This window comes from Megalobrama amblycephala, linkage group LG1 (genome assembly GCF_018812025.1).
Source record: "Megalobrama amblycephala isolate DHTTF-2021 linkage group LG1, ASM1881202v1, whole genome shotgun sequence".
NCBI lineage: Eukaryota > Metazoa > Chordata > Actinopteri > Cypriniformes > Xenocyprididae > Megalobrama > Megalobrama amblycephala.
The window spans coordinates 35,239,681-35,264,875 of NC_063044.1; the positions used below are offsets into that span (position 1 = coordinate 35,239,681).

Here is a 25,195-nt window from a genome sequence, read left to right on the forward strand (position 1 = left end):
TAAACTTCATATTTCAGGCATTTATGATCCTCATATGGTATTTAATGAATTATAGATTATATTTAAATGATTACACTTTGATGAAAACATGATTAGTTAGTTTGTTAGTGTATGTTGTTCTCGTTCATGTTCACTGTTTGAGCAGCACGAGTCGTGATTCACTGAATCATTTCTCAAAGTGTTTGATTCAATTGACTCGGAGTTGAAAAGTTCAGTTTCTCCATCATTACTCTCCAGAGACTGAACTCGTGTTCATGATAAACTGATTTATGATATATAGAGAGAGAAATGAGATGCAGGTTTACTGTTTCTCATCAGTGGATATGAGCTTTACTCACACAAATATCCTTCATTACAGTTGGATAAAGAATAACAATGTTACATTAAATAGTAAATAAACTATTTTAACATTGCTGGTAAAACTATTAAAACTACTAAACTGTTTCTGTCGATTAAAACAGCTTAAATTCTTAAAACAAACCTTTATTCAGCAGAATCACAGCAGATGCAGGAGCGCGGCGCAGTCTTATGACGTCATGTCGTCACTCCAAAATAAAAGTCATGCATTGTCTACAATCACAGAAGTGCATAGAAATCCAACTATTTTACCAGATAGTTTTTGTATATTAAAATTAAAACAGTGACAAAAAACAGAAGAAGGGATGTTTTGAAAAGTTTTTTTTTTTTTTTTAATTTGTTAAAAACCACAGTGGAGCTATATACTATTTTTTGGCAGCTGTTACAGAAACATTTTACAAAAAATCTTCTGATTTAACCTTGAGATTTGAAGTATTATAGAGCTTAGATATTTACACCACAATTTACAACGACACTAATAATTCTTCATTTCTAATAGAAATGCAAAATCAATCTGTAGTTATTAATAGAATAATGAGACACAAACCTTTACATTCAGTCGTGTTTGGTCCCATTTATTTTTGATCGCAGTGCACACACATACAAACTTTTAATCCAAAAGTGCGCACATTTGTAGAAATACACGTTTACCTCAGATTTCATTAGATAGAATATAAGCCGGGCGTACGCAGGGTTTCATAATTACCCTGGTCAGAAAATGTTGTTTGTTTGTGGGGTACGGGGGCATGCTCCCCTAGAAAATTTAGATTTCCCTGGTGTACATATGTACATTTTTAAGATGTTTTAAGGCCAACAAACAGGATAGCAAATAGCTTTAAAACCATGTCAAGATTTTTTATTTTTTTGCATGTTTGTCACACTTTATTGTTTCAGATCATCAAACAAATTTAAATATGAATCAAAGATAACACAAGTAAACACAACATGCAGTTTTTAAATCAAGGTTTTTATTATGAAGGGAAAATAAAATCCAAACCCACATGTGCTTGCCCCCCGCTGTTAAAACATAACTTAAGTATCTAAAGATTAACGGTATTCTGCTCTGTTGCTTAAATGAACAATGAAGAATGAGATTTATTTGCTCACCCTCATGATTTTGCCCACATGACTGACTTCTGTGAAATACATTGTGAATGACTCAAGTGTCAGCAAACAGTGCGTGTAATTCACTAATTATTAATTCTGTCAGTTTTGGTGACTAAGAACCAAGTCCAAGGGGTGTCCAATCCTGCTGCTGAAGGCCTGCACTGTCCTACAGAGTTGAGCTCACCTGAACCTGCTAATCAGCTTCTTACTTGGCATAGGGGAGAGCGGGGCTGGTTGGGTCAAGGGTTGGTTGGCACGCAGTTAAATCCCAGTACACTAGAGGGCGCTGCCATAAAAATCTAACATTAAAATGACTGCCCTCTTGACCAGAACACACCCATTTACTGAAATCTTTCAACTGTCACTAACTATTGAGATGAGGACAACTTTTCTATTTTAGAGTCTCAAAACAAAAAAGTTCTCCCCACTAAATATATTGTAGAACTGTGATAGATAGAGATATATAAAATGTAAGGATTTCAGTTTATAGAGATAGGAATCATCTATATTTTGACAGGAAATTTACAAGTTTCTGATGAGCTATACTATGTGGCTAACATCATGTCAGTAAAGAGGTGTGGATGGGGTTGGTTGACACACTGATTTGGGGGTTGGTTGGCACATAGCCATTTGGTTAAAAAAATATTAATTTATGTATTTTACATGTTAAAACATAATGAATATAATGTAATATAATATAATGAACTAACTTATGTATGAAATAATTTTCTTTTAGAAGTCAAAATGGTCATAAAATATTTAAGAACAACGGAGAGAGGAAAGACTGTGTCAACAAACCCCATCCGCACCTCTTTACTGACATGCCACATAGCATAGCTCATCAGAAACTTGTAAATTTCCTGTCAAAATATAGATGATTCCTATCTCTATAAACTGAAATCCTTACATTTTATATATCTCTATCTATCACAGTTCTACAATATATTTAGTGGGGAGAACTTTTTTTTGTTTTGAGACTGCATTATTTCTGTTACTCCTAATACTACAGATGCACACACACACACACACACACACACACACACACACACACACACCACATAGCCTACAAACTGCTGTTTAGTTCAAATAAATATACGATCTGGTTTGTTTTGAGTTTTATAGGAATAGCCGGCCTGGAGAAGTTTGTCTTCAGTGCCACGCATACACACACGCGTACAAACTGTTGTTTAGTTCAATTAAATACAATCTATGGAGAAAATGGGCTGAAATTCTGTTGATTGTTTTTCTGTTTTGAATTAAATTCTCAAGTTTTTTACATTTGTCACCTCATTCTTTGTAACTATAGCATCTGTGCCAACCAACCCCATTGCATGTGCCAACCAGCCCCATACTGGGGGCTGGTTGGCACAAGTGCACAACATGAATTAATGATGAATTTTAAAGGAAATAGAAATCATTTGAGAACATTAAATATATCTGTTGATTAGTTGAGATCATAACCTTTCAGTTGATACTGGTTAGACTATTTTCACATATAGCATGACTGAGAAATATGACAGAGAGTGAAAAGTGTGCCAACCAACCCCGCTCTCCCCTACTAGAATCTTCCAGGCCACTGTGGAAGTCAATGGGGCTCAAAAACTGGTTATGAACACTCTTCAAAATATCTTCTTTTGTCTTCAGCAAAGAAATGTTTACAGGTTTAGAACCGAGGGTGAGTAAATTTCATTTTTAGTTAAATTATCCCTTTAACTTAAAATAACTTTCACTGACATCTTAAAAAAAAAAATAATAATAATTAATAAATATCATAATAGAAGTAAGGACTAGTCCTATCTTAAGCTAAGCCCTGTCTGTGAAATCTTCCAATTAATACCAAGGTATAAAACCAGCATCTTCCCTCTTCCTGTTGTTAGTTCTTTTGCCTGTTATAAGGGGGCAATCGGAGCTCGAGTAGAATATCCATTCCGAGCCCCTCTATAGAAGACAGCGAGCCAAATCTGTTTACCACTTACACTAAGATTATATGGGCACATGAACTCATGAATTAAATATTGTAGAAATAGGTTCCAGATGTTTGTAAACATGGACATAGTTTTCTTATTGGTGAATGTATATAATGTGATGTATTCTGTAAGAATATTAATCCAGTGTTTAATATGTATAACATTTTTGGATTTTCAGTTTAGTAGAATTATTTTCTTGGCTATAGTTAGAGAAATAAGAAGAGTATCTTTATATTTGATCGGGAGGTTATGGACTTCTCTACTGTTGCCGAGTGATTTTGAGTTAACCCATGTGACCATGATTTCTCTCTGCCTGTCACAGTTGCATTTTGTATACCATTTTCTCATGTTATATTATGAATGTTTTTCTTTGTAAATTGTAAACTGTGTCTGTGCACAAATGATAATAAATGAATCTTAATCTGTATCAAGTTTTAATCTGTATCACTGCTTTACCACTTCAAGCTCAAACCACTTCCAAGAGGGCACTTTTCCTGACCTACTGCTACATCTACTGGGGCCTGTTTGCTCTGTAGCTCATAGGTGTCCCTGTCAATCCTCTCAGTAAATCCAAATCCTCATCTGTCACTTCAGACAAGTCTCTGCAATATACAAAATTCTTGTCTACTTGTGTCATAAAAGTGCTGGTACTCCAACGCCACAGTATGTTACATGGTTTATCATATTTGAAAGTATAAAAACAACTCACCTGTCATTGCTGTAGTGACAGAAGAAGGGTTTCCATTTTTGGTTTGTCTTCGCCTTCACCACCACAACAGCTGTTACTGGCAGTGGTGTTACTTTTCTGCCTCTTGGCTATGCCACTGTTGGGGCAGGCATGTGGAGGACTGGGCTGACACACTACTAATACACTGCGTTCCAAATTATTATGCAAATGACATATCAGTAAGATTTCAGTACAATAAACATTCAGATTTTAGTTTTTCTAAGAAAATGTTTGTTTGTTTATTTATCCATGTATTTTAGATAACAGGGGCCTGTTGCACAAAAGTAGGATAAGGGATTAAGCCAGGATATCTTGGTGATCCTGGCTCAATTGATCCCTAATCCGGTTGCACTAAAGCTGGATAGGGGGCAGGAGGATATGTTATGGTATAAATTACCATGGAGATTTATTCTGTGGAGCTAGCCTGCTCCAGACCAGGCTAAATTCCAGGATCTATTTAATCTCATCCCTAATGTCAGTCAGCAGTCGCCACAAATGGAAACCAATAGTTATTTCACTGCTCACTATACATTGTTATCACATATAACTAGACCCACTGTCATTATTTAAACGTTTGTGATCATTAATTTCAATCATTTTGGATAAATAATGATTTTTAGATGATGTTGCTATCATTAGATAATTTACAGTTTCCAATAGACTATAAGGCTATATATAAAATGATAGAATATTAGGGCCACAGAGGGAAAAAAAAAGACAAGTCATAATATTGTAACCAGTTGTTTTAAAGGAGGACAGTTGTTAAAATGACAGATGTGGGGCATTTCGTGAAATTGTACTTCAGTATGGTTTCATAAACAAAGACATGCTGATGTGCCAGAATATGAAGTATCACATTGTCATAACTATCAAAACTGTAAAAAGAATATGTTGCTTTTCTGCAGAAAGAACCAGCCTCATAAATTTATGACTTTATCCTTTTTCCTCAGTGGGGCCCTAGTACTCTGTCATATAAACAAATACACATTCCATATGAATATAAAAACACAATGTGTAACATTATGTTCCTTTATTGAATAAGGACAAAACAAAGCAGGTAAACTATCAGCTCCTTTCGAAACTGAAGTCACAGTGACTCTACAAGATGGAAAGCACAGAATCAAAGCATATTATACAAAATGATACATACACATTCAAAGGTCTGTATATAACACACCCTGCATGTCTGCACACTAAAATAAATGCAGGACAAATCCATACACATCAACTGAACAGACAAATGAATGGATGCAGTAGCCTCCCTGCAGCCTTGTATTACACACAGTATACCGCACAAACATCATAAGAGGCCAAATTCGTAAAAAAACCAACCCAAAAAAACCCTATTTCCTCTGCCACAGCAGGACATTTTTTACCTAAATTGAAAGCACACATACTAACTAAAATAATTCAACACATATTGGTCCCTCAGCAGCCGACCACTGTCGTCATCAGGGAAGATTGCCGGATTGTCCCAGTCCATGGCTGGTGGCACTCTGGGGGCCCTCTCCTTCCTCAGGCAGGCCACATTGTGGAGGACAGCACAAGCCACAGTAATATCACATGCCCTAACAGGGTTGACCCTTAATTTGTGAAGGCAGTGAAAGCGTGCCTTCAGGAGGCCAAAGGTCATTTCAACTCTGGCCCTGGTCCTGGCATGGGCATGGTTGTAGGCCTGCTGTGCTTCCTGGGGGTCTGTGAAAGGTGTCAGGAGAAAAGGCTGGCAGCCATACCCCCTGTCTCCCAGCAACACACCAGAGAATTCACCTGTCAACACAAAATCTCATCATTACTACCTCATAAACACAGTGATATTCTTGACACAGCCATGATGGTTATAAATAGGGGTTGTGTGGCTTACCTTGTGATAGGCACTGATAGATTTCAGAGGCCCGAAAGATTCTGGAGTCATGGACTGAGCCAGGCCATTTTGCCACAACATTGCTGATCACACAGTCAGCATTGCAGACCATCTGAAATCATAAGATGAGGAATATTACACCAATCAATGCACATCATTGGCAATGCAGAGTGTTCGTCAATGGACAATATCAAAAAGTTATGTTCACCTGAACATTAATGCTGTGAAAGGATTTCCTATTCACAAAATCGGCCTCATGGGCACCTGAGGGGGCTTTTATCCTTATGTGTGTGCAGTCCACTGCACCAATGACATTGGGGAAACCTGTCACACAAAGTAATGAGTATCCTACTATGTGTTAACAGTTGTCCTGTAATTTGTAGATCCTCTTACCTGCAATCCTATAGAACTCCTCTTTCATGTCACAGAGTCTTCTGTGGCCAGGGAAGGAGATGAAGACATCTGCTAATGCTTTGATAGCCAGACACACACTCCTTATTGTGCGGCAAATTGTGGCCTTGTTCAGCTGTTCTGCATCCCCCACTGAGTACAGGAAGGCTCCACTAGCAAAAAAGCGCAAGGCCACACAAACCATTTGCTCCACACTCAGTGCATGGCTCCGTGCAGTGCGGTGCTTAATCCTGGGACCCAGTAGTCTGCATAGATACCTGATGCCATCTGCAGAAAACCTGTATCTTTCATATAGATGGTCATCAGGGAAGGCCAGTGGGTCCAACCGGTCCCTGAAGACCCTTTCTCGCCTGAAGGCTCTCCTCAGCACAAGTGCTTCTTCATCCACCACATCTCGCAAGAATGGGCATGCCATTGTCAGAGCAGAAAGGAACACACAATTTTGGGCCTTCATATAGGCTAGTGGCCACACCTGGTGCTGGGGGGGTGGGCAAAAGAGGCCGGTGCCTTATAACGATGACTTGGTTGTACTGATTGCTGTGAAAATAAAAAATACCTTAGAAAGATGCCACCGTCCTGTGTGCTCACAATAAGAGCTCATATGTCATGGCTCACTTGACTTTACGAGAATATACCTAATTTTTATTTTGAGCTGTGTCATCTTCTTGGAGCTGGGGGAGGAAAGAAAAATAATGATTAATACATTTGTGTTACAGTTAGCATACAGTGTACATTGAAGGCATATCTCACCTCCCTCTCAAGTTTTTTTATTTCAAGGTCCAGTTTCCTAATTGTCCTCTTTTTTATTTCGGACTCCAGTGCAAGATTTTCTATCTTTTTCTTCTTGTACTGAATGTCTATGTCTGCCAGTTCTATTTGGCGCCGGAGGTGGTTGCCATACAACTTTCTGATAGCTTGTGAGCTCTGTGAACACAATACAATTAGCGCAGCTGGAATTTGGCAGGATGTGGTGTCCTTTTATTAATACGCACTATGTTGCCAGGCTGGTTTTCCCACTGTATAGCATCTGGGTCCTGTAAAAGAAATTAGATTTTTTGATTTTGATGAGGACTCCTCACCATTGTAGAGTAAATAGTACTTTCACAGTCTTAACATGATACCTCATGCCTTCTGGAATCCACAGAGATGGTCTCCTCCTCATCATCGTCTCCATCATGTGCTGTTGCTGCTGCACTGGGGCTTTCACCCTATCACATTTAATCGGATTCATATTGAAGCTAGTAGACAAGACATGCCAGGCCTACAGTATGCCTTTGATGGAGTACTCACTGGATCAGCATCGTCTGGTGCTTGTGCTGGTGGCTCTAACAGGAACACAGTGCTGCCAGACACTGCAAGGCAATAGGTAAACCAAAGTCAGACAGTCCAAATTGATTCAATATGAATGTGGTTGTATTCCATGTAGAGATGGAAGGACATACCTTGAATGAAGCGGGTGGCATCTTGGGAGGAACCTATGCTCGTCTCTTTCCCCCCAGGGATCCCCTCTAAGACGGGCCTGCCTTTATTTAGCTCCAAGGCCATGTCCTCTGCTGGGGTAAGGTCAGCCTTTGGTGACCCACCACCCGTGCCTTGTCTGTGGGTATTCTTTTTCACTGCTAAAACAGTACAGACAATGTGTGAGCAGGCACCTTCTGGGTACAATATATGCTTGTGCTTTGTTAAATATTAGTCAGGGACCATACCATTCTGCAGAATGTTCTTGTATTTGATTTTGACCTGCTGCCATGTCCGTTTTGGCCCGTTCATGTTTAATCTACATCACACGCACACACACACACACACACACACACACACATTCTTTATCACAAGAACATTTAATGGAGTCACACTGACAAAAATGACTTGGTATTTTTGTATTGTTTTCAGTAAAAATATAAAAAAAAAAAAAAACACTAAAGATGTATTTTCTTGATTTTCTAAATGACCTAGCAAAATAAGTATAGGTTTAGACCAAAAATATAAACTTCAAGTAAATGTGTGCTTAAAACAAGCAAAAAATTTAAATATCTGTCAATATAATAAGAAAAATTCTCTTGAAATAAGTTTACTTTTTCCATAAACACTTACTTTTAGAAAAGTTCTCTTGTTTCACTGGCAGAGTTTTTTGCTTATTTTCCTAGGTTATTTTGCTCTAGAAAATATTTAAGATTTTTTTTAGATATTTTTTTTTGACTGAAAACAAGACAAAAATACTAAGTAAGAAAGACATTTTTGCAGTGCAGTGAGCAACCAACCTTGGGTCCTTTGAAAGGCGCTATATAAATTAAAGTGATTATTATTATAGCTCATCTATGTATTCAAGAAAATTTTATTTATATAGCACTTTTCACAATTGTTTCATTCTGTCAAAGCTGCTTTACATTAATAAAAGCAGGGGAAACACAAAAAAACCCGGTGGACAACATAATAAGCAGAGTACAACGGCTAAGATTAAACCGTACTGAGCGTAGTAACGTAAAATAATAATGTAAGGCTTTAATAATAATATATCATAGCTTTATACAGTGTGATGGAGTTACGTTACACAATTTCACTCATATATGCAGTGCATTTCAATAAAAAATTTAACCGTTTCATAATTACAGTACAACTGCGTTTTTGGAGATGTGAATTAAATATTTGATTTGTAATTGTGATGTTTCAGCGGAGCGGTGAGTGTGTAATTGTGCACTACTTACGCATTCAGGCGGTCTGCAATACTTTGCCACGCTTTTTCTCTTTGCTTTATCACTGTGGCGGTGTTGCCTTTCTTCTTAATTATATCTTTTACCTCCTCGTATGCCTCCATGAGGATTTGTGCTTCCGACGGGGAAAAGTACGCGGCTCTAGTTGCCATGGTAAATCAGTTAATCTGTGATCTGTGGCGGGGTCTATTTGAGTGAGCCGTGAGCGCGCACCTATCCAGGATTGGTTTCACCTGGCTTAATGAATCCGTGTCTGCTCATCCTGGCTTGGTCTTTGTGCAACCAATTAAGCCTGGACGCACATGTTTTGGCTTTATTGAGCTCAGCTGAGTCATTTATCCCGGATGTCTTAATTCTACTTTTGTGCAACAGGCCCAAGGCAAGGAACAAGGAACACAAAGACTAGGAAAACATGTCGGCATGATTGAAACACAGGCACTATTTATACACGGGCACAAACAAGATAATGAGTTAACAAGGGGGCGTGGTCCAATGAGTGTCCATGGTAACAAACAAGGGGAGCAGCAGGGGAACATGAGGTGCATACACAGAGGAGATACAGGGAACACAGACAGGGAACATGACATTGAGATTCAAAGAAATTCAGGAACAAATAAGAAAGAAAGTAATTGAGATTTATCAGTCTGGAAAAAGTTATAAAGCCATTTCTAAAGCTTTGGGACTCCAGCGAACCACAGTGAGAGCCATTATCCACAAATGGTGAAAACATGGAACAGTGGTGAACCTTCCCAGGAGTGGCCGGCCAACCAAAATTACCCCAAGAGCACAGCAAGGACTCATCCAAGAGGTCACAAAAAACCCCACAACAACATCCAAAGAACTGCAGGCCTCGCTTGCCTCAAGTTAAGGTCAGTGTTCATGACTCCACCATAAGAAAGAGACTGGGCAAAAATGTTCCAAGATGAAAACCGCTGCTGAGCAAAAAGAACAAAGGCTCGTCTCAGTTTTGCCAGAAAACATCTTGATGATCCCCAAGACTTTTGGGAAAGTACTCTGTGGACTAACAAGACGAAAGTTGAACTTTTGGAGAGGTGTGTGTCCCATGACGTCTGGTGTAAAAGTAACACAGTATTTCAGAAAAAGAACATCATACCAACAAGTAAAATATGGTGGTGGTAGTGTGATGGTCTGGGGCTGTTTTGCTGCTTCAGGGCCTGGAAGAATTGCTGTGATAAATGGAACCATGAATTCTGCTGTCTACCAAAAAATCCTGAAGGACAATCTCCGGGCATCTGTTCATGACCTCAAGCTGAAGTGAACTTGGGTTCTGCAGCAGAACAATGATCCAAAACACATAAGCAAGTCCACCTCTGAATGGCTAAAGAAAAACAAAATGAAGACTTTGGAGTGGCCTAGTCAAAGTCCTGACCTCAATCCTATTGAGATGCTGTGGCATGACCTTAAAGGGTTAGTTCACCCAAAAATGAAAATTATGTCATTAATGACTCCCCCTCATGTTGTTCCAAACCCGTAAGACCTCCGTTCATCTTCGGAACACAGTTTAAGATATTTTAGATTGTCAGAGAGCTTTCTGTCCCTCCATTGAAAGTGTTTGTACAGTAGACTGTGCATGTCCAGAAAGATAATAAAAACATCATCAAAGTAGTCCATGTGACATCAGTGGGTTAGTTAGAAGTTTTTGAAGCATCGAAAATACATTTTGGTCCAAAAATAACAAAAACTACAACTTTATTCAGCATTGTATTCTCTTCCGGGTATGTTGTTCATCCGGGTTCACGACTCCGCAGTGACTCTGCTAACGTAAGACTCTGCTGACGTGTTATCTGGTGCGCCCGAGTTTCGTTTACAGTCTGAGGGAGACACACGCTGTATTCAAGCTATTCTGCATGTCGCGGATGACCTAATCGCCAAAAACAACGATGTAAAAGTGCATTACCAACGCCGACAGATGAAAGGATTCAATGGAATCGATTCAATGGAAAGGACTCCGGAAGAGAATACAATGCTGAATAAAGTCGTAGTTTTTGTTATTTTTGGACCAAAATGTATTTTCGATGCTTCAAAAACTTCTAACTAACCCACTGATGTCACATGGACTACTTTGATTCTGGACATGGACAGTATACTAGAGGGCTGCATTGGGTTTGGGCTCCCGCGGGACCCAACGCAAATCTCGCGGGAGCGGGCGGTTTTACCTTTGCTGCGGGCGGGAGTGGGCGGTCAGAAAACTTTGCGGGAGACCCGCGGGGAATGGTGGGATTTGGCGTGTAATAGAAACGGAGTCAACGAATGAAGATGATGAGAAGAAAATTAAAGCGGCTCTTTACTTGACAAAAGCAAGTCAGACACTTGGAAACAATTCTTAAAATTCGCCCGTTTTATTTTGAGCATTTTCGCATGATCTAGTGCACCGTCAGAGAGGGCATTCAGTGTGTGTGTGGGCGGATCATGGAAGAAAGACGCACAAGTCTGCGACCGCAGTCAGTCAGCAATATTCTTTTCCTTCAGTAAATTATATGGAGTATTTTTGTTTTAACGGTTAATGTTTCATAACGCTAATAAAAAATACCCAATGTTTTTTATCACGTGTGGTGCTTTGGTTTTGCGGCTACTTCATCTTATTTAAACGCAATCATGTTTAAAGTCTGTTATTCTGGATGTTAACTTGAACGAATTTAGTCTGAGAGTATTTGTTTAGGCCTATTTTCAAAAGCTTTGAGAGAAAGTCCGCGGGAGCGGGCGGGTTTGGACACAAACATTGCGGGCGCGGGCGCGGGCGGGAGTGGAACACGCGGGTTGCGGGAGCGGGCGGTCCTGGTCAGATATTCAGCGGGAGCGGGCGGGTGCTGGTCAGATATTCAGCGGGAGCGGGCGGGTGCTGGTCAGATATTCAGCGGGAGCGGGCGGGTGCTGGTTGAGGAAATCAGTCGCGCGCAAGGCTCTACAGTATACCGTACATACATTTTCAATGGAGGGACAGAAAGCTCTCGGACTAAATCTAAAATATCTTAAACTGTGTTCCGAAGATGAAAGGAGGTCTTACGGGTTTGGGAGGACATGAGGGTGTCATTAATGACATAATTTTCATTTTTGGCTGAACTAACCCTTTAAAAAGGTGGTTCATGCTCTCATACCCTCCAATGTGGCTGAATTACAATTCTGCAAAGATGAGTGGGCCAAAATTCCTCCACAGCGCTGTAACAGACTCATTGCAAGTTATCACAAATGCTTGATTGCAGTTTTTGCTCCTAAGGGTGGTCCAACCAGTTATTAGGTTTAGGGGGCAAGCACTTTTTCTCACGGGCCATGTGGGTTTGGATTTTGTTTTCCCTTCATAATAAAAACCTTCATTTAAATACTGCATGTTGTGTTTATTTGTGTTATCTTTGATTAATACTTAACTTTGTTTGATGATCTGAAACATTAAAGTGTGACAAACATGGAAAAAAAATTTAAAAATCAGGAAGGGGGCAAGCGCTTTTTCACACCACTGTATGTGTGTGTGCAAGATTGTCCTTTTAAGTCGTTTTGAGTTTGGGAGCATGTTGAGGAACAGCACTGTCCTGTGACGAAGTCTGAGGCAAAATAATCCCACCAGGTTGGATATTTCCACAAGAATAAAAAAAAAGTCACAGACAAAAACAGGGAGTGATGAACATAGTGATGAACATCTAAAACTACAAGATTGTGCTGTTGACTGAATGTGAAGGACGATTTTACTGTTTCAATATCAAGAGTAATTCAGACATTCAGGTACAAGAACTACTACAGAAGATCAAAGGAATGATGATGGGAAATGGTGGGAGATTTATCATGGAACAAATGAAGAGGAGCAACAAGTTAATAGTCAGTTGTAGGTTGTTTTATTGTTATGTTGTAAATGACAATAATAGGAACATGGCAGTTTGTTCACTAAGTGTAAGTCACTAGTTTGTCACAATGACCTTAAGGGAAGAATTCATACAGTCTGTTTTAACAGTGATTTGATTGTTCTGTTGTAGTTTCAGGAGAAGATTCAGATTTTAAGCAACCACCAAACCGTCTTGCCGCTTATTGTGGCTTTAAGGAAACTACTTTGTTGCTCAGCACATAAAGATGAACTACTTATTGTGATTTCAGACTGTGGTAATGTGTTTTCTCCACTGCATGGATCTTAATGTGTATCTTCAGGTGTTTTTTAAAAGAGAAACTCTTTCCACACTGATCACACGTGTGCGGCTTCTCTCTGCTGTGGATCCTCTCGTGTGTTTTCAGATTTGATGAATCACTGAATCTCTTGTCACAGTGTGAACACTTGTAAGGTTTCTCTCCAGTGTGAATTCTCTGGTGCTGTATTAAACATCTTGCTGTAATAAAAGTCTTCTCACATTCAAAGCACATGTACTCTCTCACACCAGTGTGTGTTTTCTCATGTTGATATAAGTAATACAGCTGTGAAAAACTCTTTCCACACACAGAACATGAATGTGGCTTCTCCTTTGTATGAACTCTCTGGTGTCTCTTCAGGTTTGATCCCCAAAGAAATGTTTTGCCGCATTCATTACATGCAAACTGCTTCTCTCCGGTATGAACTCTCATGTGAATCTCAAGACTTCGTTTTGTTGTAAAACTCTTCCCACATTGATCACATGTGAACGGCTTCTCTCCAGTGTGAACTTTCATGTGTTCTTTAAGATGTCCTTTTTGTGAGAAACTCTTCCCACATTGATCACATGTGAACGGCTTCTCTCCTGTATGAACTCTCATGTGATCCTTAAGATGTTGTTTGGTTGATAAACTCTTTCCACACTGAGTGCAGGTGAAAGATTTCTTGTCTCTTTTCATTAGAAATGTCTTTTTAGTCTTTGAGCGACTCAAAGGTTTTTCTCCAGGTTTGTCATGATGTTCCTCCTCCACTTCAGTCAGTTCTTCACTCTCCTCCTTCACTTCCATCAGCTCTGAAATCACAAAAAAAGTTAATTTTTAGTATATTAAAGTGATTCAAAATGAGGATTATGAAGTGAAAGAACATAAAAGTGAACCTTCATGTACTGAAGTAGACGACTGCTATGAAATATACTGATCACTTTGATGCCTTTTTATATATTTACTATATGTCCCTGAAACAGTTATTATATTTAAAACATTATAGACAAATCAGTGAAAACTATGCAATATTTTGATGAATGACACAATTATTGACATATCGACACCAACTTTTACATTGAGGAAATAATTTTACAAGGAAATAATCTCAATCCATTGTCTGAGTTTTTAAATAAACTGTACAGTGTTGATTCAACCCCATTCATCAACCCTGTTACCAAAGTTACTGTAAGAAGAATAATCTATATAACTATGAATAAGTTCTACATTTTATGAAAAATACAACTTTATCAATAACTATAAATCAGTTTTTGTTTAAGTCAAGCTTACAACCCTGTCAGCCATTCTGAAAAGTGAATTTACTTGATATAGTTTGGTGTTTACTGATATTACTGTTTTTTTTATTTTGAAACATGTCTAAAATTTTGGTTACGTTGTTGCAAATTTTGAACCAGATACAAAATAAATGTAAAATAATCTGTATTTTGACCTGATGTTGACAATCAATTTGAACATTTTTCAAATCTCACTTTACTGACCATTTGTTGAATATTAGATGAACTGCATATCTAAATGTGTTGTTGAATAATTCCAACATGAATGTTGTTCAGCATCATGAATGAATGAAGAATAAACACCAACCTCTTTGTTCTTCAGTATCTTCAGTGTGTTTCATTCTGCAGGGTTCTGGATCACTCATGTTCTCACTGTCCTCCTTAATAAACTCAGTCTTTTCTGGTTTCAGCTCTTCCTGATGCTCTGATGCTCTTCTGATGGGAATATCCCAGCATTTATTGGTGAATTGATGTGGGAGGGGCTTCACTTATGATGTTACTGTTGTGGGAGGAGCTTCATTGATGATGAATCCCAGTGTGGGAGGAGCTGATCTGCCAAAATAAAAAAATATCAGTTACGGGGTTTGTTTTATATATATATATAAATGATAACAGAATATAATGTAGCAAAATTATTCCAAATATGTATAATGGTAAGAAAAACAGTTCTACACATAAAGACAGAAATAAATGTAGACATTTGTAGTCATCAAATCCCCTCAGTCTGTTGACAGCAATGAAATGAGCTTTAAGTGTCAATTTACAGCAGATCTGAAGACATCAGCATAATAAATGAGGTGAAAACAGGAACTATTGACATGAAATAAAGAGTGTTTTCAGCAGTTTCTCTGTTAATATTGATGATCCTCAGACTATCAACACTCATTCAACAAGACATTCAGATCATTAGCAGATCATCTCACTTTATTCTGCTGTTAGAAACTGATTATTTGAGTCATGATATATGAGAAAAGACTATAAACTGCTTTAATTAAAGACAATACTGTTATTTCTCACAACATGATGTGGATAAAACACAAATGATACAAAAACAAACAGTAATGACACTCATCTTCATCAACCACTGCTGCTAAATAACTATGAATTAACTATAACTATGAAACATGGTTTGATTTTATGATAAGATTCATTTTAATAAAGTAATTAGAGATTTAACATGTAACAGTTTTATGTGCAGAAACTGAAAACTCTCCCGTCTCAGACTCACAAATCCTGCCGGAAAGATCTCACTTAGAGAAAAACTCTGAGATTTTAGATTTCTACTTTAACTATTTGCAGTTTTTGTAAAGCTTTCATTCACTGTATGGACATCATTGCATAAGGAACTACTTTGTCACTTTCTGGAACATGTTTTTATTTTTTATTAATATGGTCATTCATCTAAAACTATTATAAATGTTTTACTTTTAATTTAGTATGATGTTGTTATTAAAGTGTTTTGTTTTGTTTCTAATGAATCTGCGTTTTGAGCGAATCAATCGGGTGAATCAATGATTCAGATGTGCACTCATAAAGTCATTTACTTCATTCCTGAATGAATGAGTATAACTTCAATAAATAAATCGTATTTCCATATTAATTATTAATAATTATCATTTACTCACCCTCATGTTGAATTAAATAAAATATTGAAAGCTACTTATTGTAATGTCTCAGATGATCTTCTGGGGGTAATTTCTCAGCCAATTTTGACATGTGATTAAATTGTGATTAATTCGATTAATTTATCACCATATTGTGTAATTAATCACCTTAATTGATCTAAAACTAAATGTTTTGTTTTTATTTGGTAAAATGTTTATCTGTACACTGGGTGTATTCTGATGCATTATGGTTTGGTTTCTTCTTTTCTCACTGTGATGGAGTGTGATCGGAGGAGGCCTGATATGAAACGTCAAAAACACTCCTGGGGAGTTTACATTCATGATGTCAAAATTCAAAATTAACAAAGCTCATATTATTCCCCAGATAACAGGTACAACATAAATCTTACAAAAATATGCAAATGTCATGGGTCATATTGTCAGTTGGTGTGTCTTTTAATCATTCAGCTTCAACCCTGTGATTATTCAGGATAGTCAGATCTACTTCAATCATAATGTCGTCACCCGCAGCAGCTGAAGATCTTCAGGAATGATGGAGAAGACTCTCTGGTGCTTCTTCTGTCTTGAGGCTCAGTTTAAGTAAAGCTCTCTGTCATTGGTTGATACATCACATGATCATCCAGACTGGATGCTGACAGTGGCGGGAAGTTTAACTTTACAGAGAGCAGCTCATGATGGCAGCTGTTATTAGTCCAGCTTGTGAAAGAAAAAGAAAAAAGTTTTCAGAAATATAAACCAGAATGGGAGTCTGTGGAGTAAAAGGCTTCCTCAGATGCTGAACTGCATTAAGTGTAGAAGATAAATGATCGAGGGACGAGTAACAGCATCTCCAATATTGCTGGATAAAGCTAATAATAATATATAATAATAAAGCTAATTTCACTCCTGCAATCAATGTACTTATTATTAGAAAACCAAACTTTCAGTTCATATATATATATTATATTGCTGTAGTTATTTAGCAGCAGTGGTTGATGAAGATGAGTGTCATTAGTGTGTTTTTGTATTATTGGTGTTTTATCCACATCATGTTGTGAGAAATAACAGTATTGTCTTTCGGTAGAGCAGTTTATAGGATTTTCTCATATATCCTGACTCAAATAATCAGTTTCTAACAGCAAACACTCAGAATAAAGTGAGATGATCTGAATGTCTTGTTGAATGAGTGTTGATAGTCTGAGGATCATCAATATTAACAGAGAAACTGCTGAAAACACTCTTTATTTCATGTCAATAGTTCCTGTTTTCACCTCATTTATTATGTTGATGTCTTCAGATCTGCTGTAAATTGACACTTAAAGCTCATTTCATTGTTGTCAACAGACTGAGGGGATTTGTGGACCTCAAATATGAACAGTTATTTTTGTCTTTATGCTTTTAAGGATTTGATTACTACAAATATGTACAATTATTTTTGTCTTTATGCTTTTAACTGTTTTCTTTCAGTTCTTTACTACTTTTCTAGATGTCTGTCAATATTTTAATGGAGAAACAGAATAAAGTTCTGAATTAGTATCAGTTGCTTTACGATAGACAGGTATAAATGATTAATACAATTAGTTTATGGGTGAAATACAAAAAGGGGTTAATATTGCAAAAAAAAAAGAGAGAAAAAGTTAATTAAAAAAAGAAGAAAGAAAAATAAATAAAACATTTCAGGCATATTTAGAACAAGAATCATTTGACAACATTCAAACACTGTATTGAAGGATCACAGTGAAGCCCAAAATACTCTTTGTCATTTTAAATCTTTATTCTTTGCCACTTTCCTTCAAACCATTAGCTTTCACTCATTTGATGATGTAAATGTCTTGTTGAATGAGTGTTGATAGTCTGAGGATCATCAATATTAACAGAGAAACTGCTGAAAACACTCTTTATTTCATGTCAATAGTTCCTGTTTTCACCTCATTTATTATGCTGATGTCTTCAGATCTGCTGTAAATTGTTCATATTTGAGGTCCACAAATCCCCTCAGTCTGTTGACAGCAATGAAATGAGCTTTAAGTGTCAATTATTTTTGTCTTTGTGCTTTTAACTGTTTTTCCTACAGTTCTTTACTACTTTTCTAGATATCTGTCATTACTTTAAAGAAGAAACAGAATAAAGTTCTGAATTAGCATAAGATGCTTTACGATAGACCAATATAAATTCTGAATGCATTTAGTTTATGGGTGAAATACAAAAAAGGTTAATATAGCATAAAAGGGAAAAAAGCATATTTCAGGCATATTTAAAATGAGAATCAGCTGACAATTAAAATACTCTTTGTCATTTTAAATATGTAGACTTTGCCACTTTCCTTCAAACCACTAGCTTTCACTCATTTGTCAGCAAGAAGTTTTTAATCATTCAAAATATAATGAAATTTAGTATGATCTCTTACTCTTTTATATATTTTTATTAAATACAGGTCAAAATAACTGATTCCTTTTAGCATTAAATATATCTGTCACGGAGACGAACCCCGTGAGTCCCTCTACTGGCCAGCAGAGGGCTCCATCCCCAGAATGCTGACACTCACGCATCCACTCAGCCACGTATACTGATCCTCACTACATTTCCCATAACCCCGTGCCTTGGACTCTGATTGCTTGCCAGCTGCAGCTCGTTTAGACCGCTATTTAAGCGGCTCCCAGACACTGGTCTGACGCGAAGTCTTGATCATTGCCCCGGCTGTCATTTCTGAGCGTTTGTACCCTGTTGGATTACCTGTTGCTGTTTCTGTCTGCTTATCGTTTATTGACCCGTTGCTGCCTGCCTACCGACCCTCTGCCTGTTCTCTGGACTGTGTATCTTGCCTGTTGCCTCGACCTCTTGCCTGTCCCTGACCACGATTCTGTCTATTCTACATTGCTGTGTTTGCTGGTTCTGACCCCTGCCTGTACGACCACGATATCTCTTAATAAAGCTTGCAAAATGGATCCCATGTCGAGTGATGAATCGTTACAGAAGACTTCGCCATCATCCGATCCAGCGGCTTATGATCGTCTGTGTGCTCACATGGCTGCCCAAGCAAGTCAGATCGCTGCCAACCAACACCAGCTGAACCGCCTGACCACTATCACGGAGGAGCTGGCTAAGGCCGTTCAGAGTCTTCACAGCACCGCGGCGGCGGTGCCACCGCCGGCAGCGCCCGCCATTACACACGCGGCGGTGACGCCATCTCACGTCAACCCCCGCCTGGCGTTCCCGGAGAAGTTCGACGGGGATGCTTCCAAGTGCAAAGGCTTCCTTCTGCAATGCTCCTTGTTCGTCGAGCAACAGCCTACCCTTTATAACACAGAGAGGGGTAAGATCGCTTTTGTTTGCTCTCTGCTGACGGGCAGAGCTCTGGACTGGATTACCGCTGTCTGGCCCGCTGAGGGAACGGCTTTTGTCTCATTCAACGAGTTCCTTAGACAGTTCCGTGAGGTCTTTGACCATCCCAGAGAGGGTAAGGGAGCAGGCGAACGTTTGCTGGAATTGTCCCAGGGGAAACTAACGGCAGCGGAATACGCCATGAATTTCCGCACGCTGGCCGCACAGACTACCTGGGTGAGTGACACGCTAAAAGTTCTGTTTCGCAAGGGTCTTTCTCACGAGTTGCAAACCGAACTCGCATGCCGTGATGAGGGCAGGGACCTCAACAGCTTCATTGAACTGGCTATTACCATTGATAATTTACAGCGGGCGCGCCGCACCAGCGCGCGACGCCCCGTTGCCACAGCACCACCGCGTCATGAAGAGACGCCTGAACCCATGCAGGTTAACTCCTATCATCTCTCGGCTGAGGAAAGAAATCGTCGTCTCACCAACCGTCTATGCTTGTATTGTGGATTACCTGGTCATCAGCGGATTTCTTGCCCTTCACGTCCGTCTTCTGCCGCCCCCAGATCGGTGAGTCCCACCTCGAACTCTGTCACTTCTCTGAACTGTGTAACTGTGCCGATCACATTGTTGATAAATGGAGAGCATGTGATCACCACCGCTCTGCTGGACTCCGGTGCGGCTGGCAATTTCATTTCTGAGGAGTTCGCTAAATCCCATAATATATCTCTCATTCCCTGTTCATCTCCCCTTTCCATAGCCACGATAGACGGGCGTCCCCTGGGGACGGGCTCAATCAATCAGCTATCCCAGGAACTATCAATGTCAACGGGTCTACTTCACAACGAACAGATTCACTTCTACGTCCTGCCTGTATCAAACGCCCCAATCATTCTAGGATTACCATGGCTACGGCTCCATGACCCACAGATCTCGTGGAGAGAGGGACAGATCACCAGATGGAGCGCCCAATGCCAAGATTCATGTCTCTCCACCATTACACCCATTCCGGTTCACGCTGTCTGTGTCAAGCCACCGGAGTCACCCGTTCCCAATCTGCCTCAAGAATACCACGACCTCATAATGGCTTTCAGTAAGGAGAAGGCTAACACTCTTCCACCACACCGTGCACATGATTGTGCCATTGATCTCCTCCCAGGTCATTCACCTCCCCGAGGTCGCATCTTTCCCCTGTCCCAACCTGAGTCTGAAGCCATGGCTCAATACATAGCGGAGGAGTTAGAAAAAGGGTTCATCCGTCCGTCAACCTCTCCTGCAGCCGCAGGCTTCTTCTTTGTACGGAAGAAGGATGGGGGGCTTCGTCCGTGCATCGACTACAGAGGTCTTAACGAAATCACCGTAAAGTTCCGTTACCCTCTGCCACTGGTACCCTCAGCCCTGGAACAGCTTCGCACAGCTCAATATTACACTAAACTGGACTTACGCTGCGCCTACAATTTAATTCGCATCAGAGAAGGTGATGAGTGGAAGACGGCCTTTTCTACGACCAACGGGCACTATGAATACCGGGTCATGCCGTTCGGCCTTGTCAACAGTCCGTCAGTCTTCCAGTCCTTCGTCAACGACATCTTCAGGAACATGCTGAACAGGTCGGTGATCGTCTACATGGACGATATCCTCATATATTCCAACACTCTAGATGAACACATTCACCATGTCCGAGCTGTTCTTCAGAAACTAATCGACCATAAACTGTATGCTAAAGCTGAGAAATGTGAGTTCCACACCATGTCCACTGTCTTCCTTGGATACGTCATCAGCCCAGAGGGGGTCGCCATGGATGAGAGTAAAGTCAACGCTGTCCTCAAATGGCCCGAACCCAGCACCCTGAAAGAGTTACAACGCTTCCTGGGGTTCGCCAACTTCTATCGTCGGTTCATACGGAACTTCAGCACCGTGGTAAACCCTCTGACATCCATGGTCAAGAAAGGAACTCGCCATCTCAACTGGTCAGACACAGCCCGCCAAGCCTTCCAGGAACTCAAACAGCGCTTCATCACCGCACCCATACTCTGCCACCCTGATCCCTCCATTCCCTTCATTGTCGAGGTGGACGCCTCAAATACTGGAGTGGGAGCAGTCCTCTCTCAGCGACAGGGCCCTCTAGCCAAAGTTCACCCCTGCGCCTTCTACTCCCGCAAACTCAGCCCAGCGGAACGCAATTATGATGTAGGAGATCGAGAACTCCTCGCTATGAAAGCAGCCTTCGAGGAGTGGAGGCATTGGCTAGAGGGCGCCAATTATCCCTTCACGGTTCTAACTGACCACAAGAATTTAGAGTACCTGCGTACAGCCAAGCGACTCAATCCACGACAGGCCAGATGGTCCTTATTCTTTACTCGCTTTAATTTCACAGTCACCTACCGTCCAGGCTCCAAGAACGTCAAAGCTGATGCCCTGTCTCGCCAGTACGAGGAGGAACCGACCTCCGGTGAACCCGAAGCCATTCTTCCCTTCCAAGTAGTCGTAGCACCCATCCAGTGGGACATCATGACTCTCATTCAACAACATAACGCTCAGCAAGACATTCCAGCCGCATGCCCTCCGGATAAGGTGTTTGTGCCTCTCAGTCTCCGAGACCAGGTCTTGAACCTCACCCACAGTCTGCCATCTTCCGGCCACCCTGGTATCACAGCCACCATCCATCTGCTACAGAACCGCTTTTGGTGGGAATCTCTGGTCAAGGATGCCACGGTCTTTGTTCAGCAGTGCCACACCTGCAGCATGCATAAGAGCCCGAGACAGCTACCCGCCGGATTACTCCATCCACTTCCCACTCCTCAGCGTCCCTGGTCACATATAGCTGTTGACTTCATCACTGACCTTCCCCAGTCCCAAGGTAATACAGTCATTCTTACTGTCATTGACCGCTTCTCTAAAGCTTGTCGCTTAATCCCTCAGCCCAAACTCCCAACGGCCATGCAGACAGCAGAGCTCCTATGTAACTGGGTCTTTCGTCTCTATGGATTACCGGAGGACATCGTCTCAGATCGTGGCCCCCAGTTCACCTCTCGTCTTTGGAGCGCCTTCTTCCAGGCATTGGGCGTCAACGTAAGCCTGACTTCCGGCTATCATCCTCAGGCCAATGGACAGGTCGAAAGGCTTAATCAAGAACTCACTCGCTTCCTTCGATCATACTGCCACCAGAATCAAGAGGATTGGGGGCGTTACCTTCTATGGGCCGAGTACGCTCAGAACTCTTTAGTTAAACCTACCACCGGAATCACCCCATTCAAGTGTATCTTGGGCTACCAACCACCCATGTTCCCGTGGTCAGGAGAACCCACCGATGTGCCGGCTGTCACTGACTGGCTCAACCGAAGTGAGGAGACCTGGAACCAAGCTCATGTCCACCTCCAACAAGCCATTCGCCGCCAGAGAGAATATGCTGATCGTCGACGACGCCCCGGACCAGAATACCACCCCGGTCAATGGGTCTGGCTCTCGACCCGGGATCTTCGCCTCCGGCTTCCCTGCAGAAAGTTGAGTCCAAGGTACGTGGGCCCGTTCAAAATCATCCGTCAAATTACACCTGTATCATTCCGTCTTGCATTACCTAACACTTATCGTATTTCTCCCACATTTCATGTTTCCTTGCTCAAGCCCGCTGCTGACCCCAGTGAGGAGGGGAGGGGAGGTCCCGTGAGCAGAGTCCCCAGCCCGTCATTGTGGAAGGCGAGGAGGTGTATCAGGTGCGAGAACTACTCAACTCCAGACGTCGGGGACGCATCATCCAGTACCTGGTTGACTGGGAGGGGTACGGTCCCGAGGAGCAATCTTGGGTCAACGCTGAGGATATACTTGATCCCAACCTGATCGACGCGTTTCACCGCAACCATCCCGGGAGACCGGCCCCTCGACCACGCGGTAGGCCCCGACGTCGTGTTCCACCTCGCGCCAGGAGTCGCTCGCAGGGAGGGGGCTCTGTCACGGAGACGAACCCCGTGAGTCCCTCTACTGGCCAGCAGAGGGCTCCATCCCCAGAATACTGACACTCACGCATCCACTCAGCCACGTATACTGATCCTCACTACATTTCCCATAACCCCGTGCCTTGGACTCTGATTGCTTGCCAGCTGCAGCTCGTTTAGACCGCTATTTAAGCGGCTCCCAGACACTGGTCTGACGCGAAGTCTTGATCATTGCCCCGGCTGTCATTTCTGAGCGTTTGTACCCTGTTGGATTACCTGTTGCTGTTTCTGTCTGCTTATCGTTTATTGACCCGTTGCTGCCTGCCTACCGACCCTCTGCCTGTTCTCTGGACTGTGTATCTTGCCTGTTGCCTCGACCTCTTGCCTGTCCCTGACCACGATTCTGTCTATTCTACATTGCTGTGTTTGCTGGTTCTGACCCCTGCCTGTACGACCACGATATCTCTTAATAAAGCTTGCAAAATGGATCCCATGTCGAGTGATGAATCGTTACAATATCAGTTACACCAAATGATGATGGGATATTAAAACATTTTGTTTTCACAAAAGTAATCTCAAACATTAAACAGACACATTTCATTTAGTGAATTTTCTATGTAAAATCACTTTTGTCCATTGACCTCAAGCTGAAGCGAACTTGGGTTCTGCAGCAGGACAATGATCCAAAACACACAGCAAGTCCACCTCTGAATGGCTGAAGAAAAACAAAATGAAGACTTTGGAGTGGCCTAGTCAAAGTTCTGACCTCAATCCTATTGAGATGCTGTGGTATGACCTTAAAAAGGCAGTTCATGCTCGAAAACCCTCCAATGTGTCTGAATTACAATGATTCTGCAAAGATAAGTGGACCAAAATTCCTCCACAGCGCTGTAACCGACTCATTGCAAGTTATCACAAATGCTTGATTGCAGTTGTTGCTGCTAAGGGTGACCCAACTAGTTATTAGGTTTAGGGGGCAAGCACATTTTCACACAGGGCCATGTGGGTTTGGATTTTGTTTTCCCTTCATAATAAAACCCTTCATTTAAATACTACATGTTGTGTTTACTTGTGCTATCTTTGATTAATACTTTAATGTTTCAGATCATCAAACAAATTTAAGTGAGACAAACATTGTCACGGTTCATGGGTTCACTTACTCGCCCTTGTGTGGTTGTGGTGTGTGTTGCCTGTGAGTGATTGTGTGGGCGTCACCCACCTGTCTGATTGTGATGTGCTGCCAGCCGTGTCTTGTTCTGTGTTTGCTATTTAATGTGCGTGTCTACATTGTGTCTTTGTCAGTTCGTTGCAGGCTGTCCCGGTGTCGTGTGTTCCGTGTTTCACTTCCTGTTTCCTGGATTTCTGGACTATCGTCTTGTGCCCGCGTCTGGGTGGATTATATGGACTGTCGTCTTGTGCCAGCGTCTGGGTTGGATTATCCTTGGTTTCTGATACCCGTTACAGCCCTGCGCCACACTGTTCATCTGCCTCTGCACACCACCGATTCAGCACGCCTCAGTCTCTGCATCGACTGTCCATTTTGGAGTGAAGTTATTGCACAACGTATTCTGTCAATAAACATTGTTTTACTTGCACTTGGATCCTCTCTCTGTGTTCATTTCCTGACAGAACGAACTGACCCACATGGATCCAGCAAGTTCGCTGAATCTTCAGGAGCTTTTGAGTGAGAGCGCTCAACGGATGGATCAGCAGAATGAGCAGGTGATGGCCACGGCTTGTGCTGTGCAGGCGTTGGTGGCGCAGGTGGCCGAGCTCTCGACCCAGGTAT

General features: G+C 41.2%; 4 protein-coding genes across 6 annotated transcripts in view; 1 reads left to right on the forward strand and 3 right to left on the reverse strand.

Annotated features, from left to right (window-relative positions):
• Positions 1 to 25,195, forward strand: part of LOC125245430 — a 1,350,402-nt gene that overhangs the window by 134,349 nt on the left and 1,190,858 nt on the right. Inside the window, 1 exon segment of the mRNA XM_048156021.1 lies at positions 2,241 to 2,250. Coding sequence (XP_048011978.1) covers positions 2,241 to 2,250 — 10 coding nt within the window.
• On the reverse strand, positions 5,153 to 6,884 carry LOC125245700 (putative nuclease HARBI1). The gene is made up of 4 exons (XM_048156419.1): positions 6,413 to 6,884; positions 6,228 to 6,343; positions 6,020 to 6,131; positions 5,153 to 5,925 (listed from the first exon to the last, which is right to left on the reverse strand). Exons 1-4 carry the CDS (start codon positions 6,882 to 6,884, stop codon positions 5,555 to 5,557), a joined length of 1,071 nt encoding a protein of 356 aa, XP_048012376.1. The 3' UTR covers positions 5,153 to 5,554.
• On the reverse strand, positions 6,447 to 10,274 carry LOC125245786. Of its 3 annotated transcripts, none has more exons than XR_007179613.1 (9): positions 9,133 to 10,269; positions 8,137 to 8,207; positions 7,873 to 8,049; positions 7,721 to 7,782; positions 7,552 to 7,638; positions 7,423 to 7,464; positions 7,181 to 7,354; positions 6,987 to 7,101; positions 6,447 to 6,582 (listed from the first exon to the last, which is right to left on the reverse strand). XR_007179613.1 is itself a non-coding variant. In XM_048156546.1 (9 exons), exons 1-8 carry the CDS (start codon positions 9,288 to 9,290, stop codon positions 7,066 to 7,068), a joined length of 807 nt encoding a protein of 268 aa, XP_048012503.1. In that variant the 5' UTR covers positions 9,291 to 9,485; the 3' UTR covers positions 6,826 to 6,967. The 3 variants fall into 3 exon arrangements, 2 of the variants coding, with proteins under 2 accessions (XP_048012503.1, XP_048012494.1); XM_048156546.1 differs by lacking the exon at positions 6,447 to 6,582 and adding an exon at positions 6,826 to 6,967 and having other exon boundaries at positions 7,066 to 7,101; positions 9,133 to 9,485; XM_048156537.1 differs by lacking the exon at positions 6,447 to 6,582 and having other exon boundaries at positions 7,076 to 7,354; positions 9,133 to 10,274.
• LOC125245772 (gastrula zinc finger protein XlCGF52.1-like) lies at positions 12,835 to 14,534 on the reverse strand. The gene has a single exon (XM_048156514.1). It carries the CDS (start codon positions 14,050 to 14,052, stop codon positions 13,225 to 13,227), a length of 828 nt encoding a protein of 275 aa, XP_048012471.1. The 5' UTR covers positions 14,053 to 14,534; the 3' UTR covers positions 12,835 to 13,224.

Bases quoted from the DNA above. Each gene is read 5' to 3' on its own strand.
- LOC125245700 (XM_048156419.1), bottom strand. From the start codon at position 6,884: ATGAAGGCCCAAAATTGTGTGTTCCTTTCTGCTCTGACAATGGCATGC. The intron at 6,344-6,412 runs GTAAGAGGATCT...TTTGTGTGACAG, and splicing joins GGAGTTCTATAGGATTGCAG to GTTTCCCCAATGTCATTGGT. The intron at 6,132-6,227 runs GTGAACATAACT...TTATGATTTCAG, and splicing joins TTCACAGCATTAATGTTCAG to ATGGTCTGCAATGCTGACTG.
- LOC125245786 (XM_048156537.1), bottom strand. From the start codon at position 9,290: ATGGCAACTAGAGCCGCGTACTTTTCCCCGTCGGAAGCACAAATCCTC. The intron at 7,639-7,720 runs GTGAGTACTCCA...TAAATGTGATAG, and splicing joins CACCAGACGATGCTGATCCA to GGTGAAAGCCCCAGTGCAGC. The intron at 7,355-7,422 runs GTGCGTATTAAT...TTGTGTTCACAG, and splicing joins AAAACCAGCCTGGCAACATA to AGCTCACAAGCTATCAGAAA.
- LOC125245772 (XM_048156514.1), bottom strand. From the start codon at position 14,052: ATGGAAGTGAAGGAGGAGAGTGAAGAACTGACTGAAGTGGAGGAGGAA.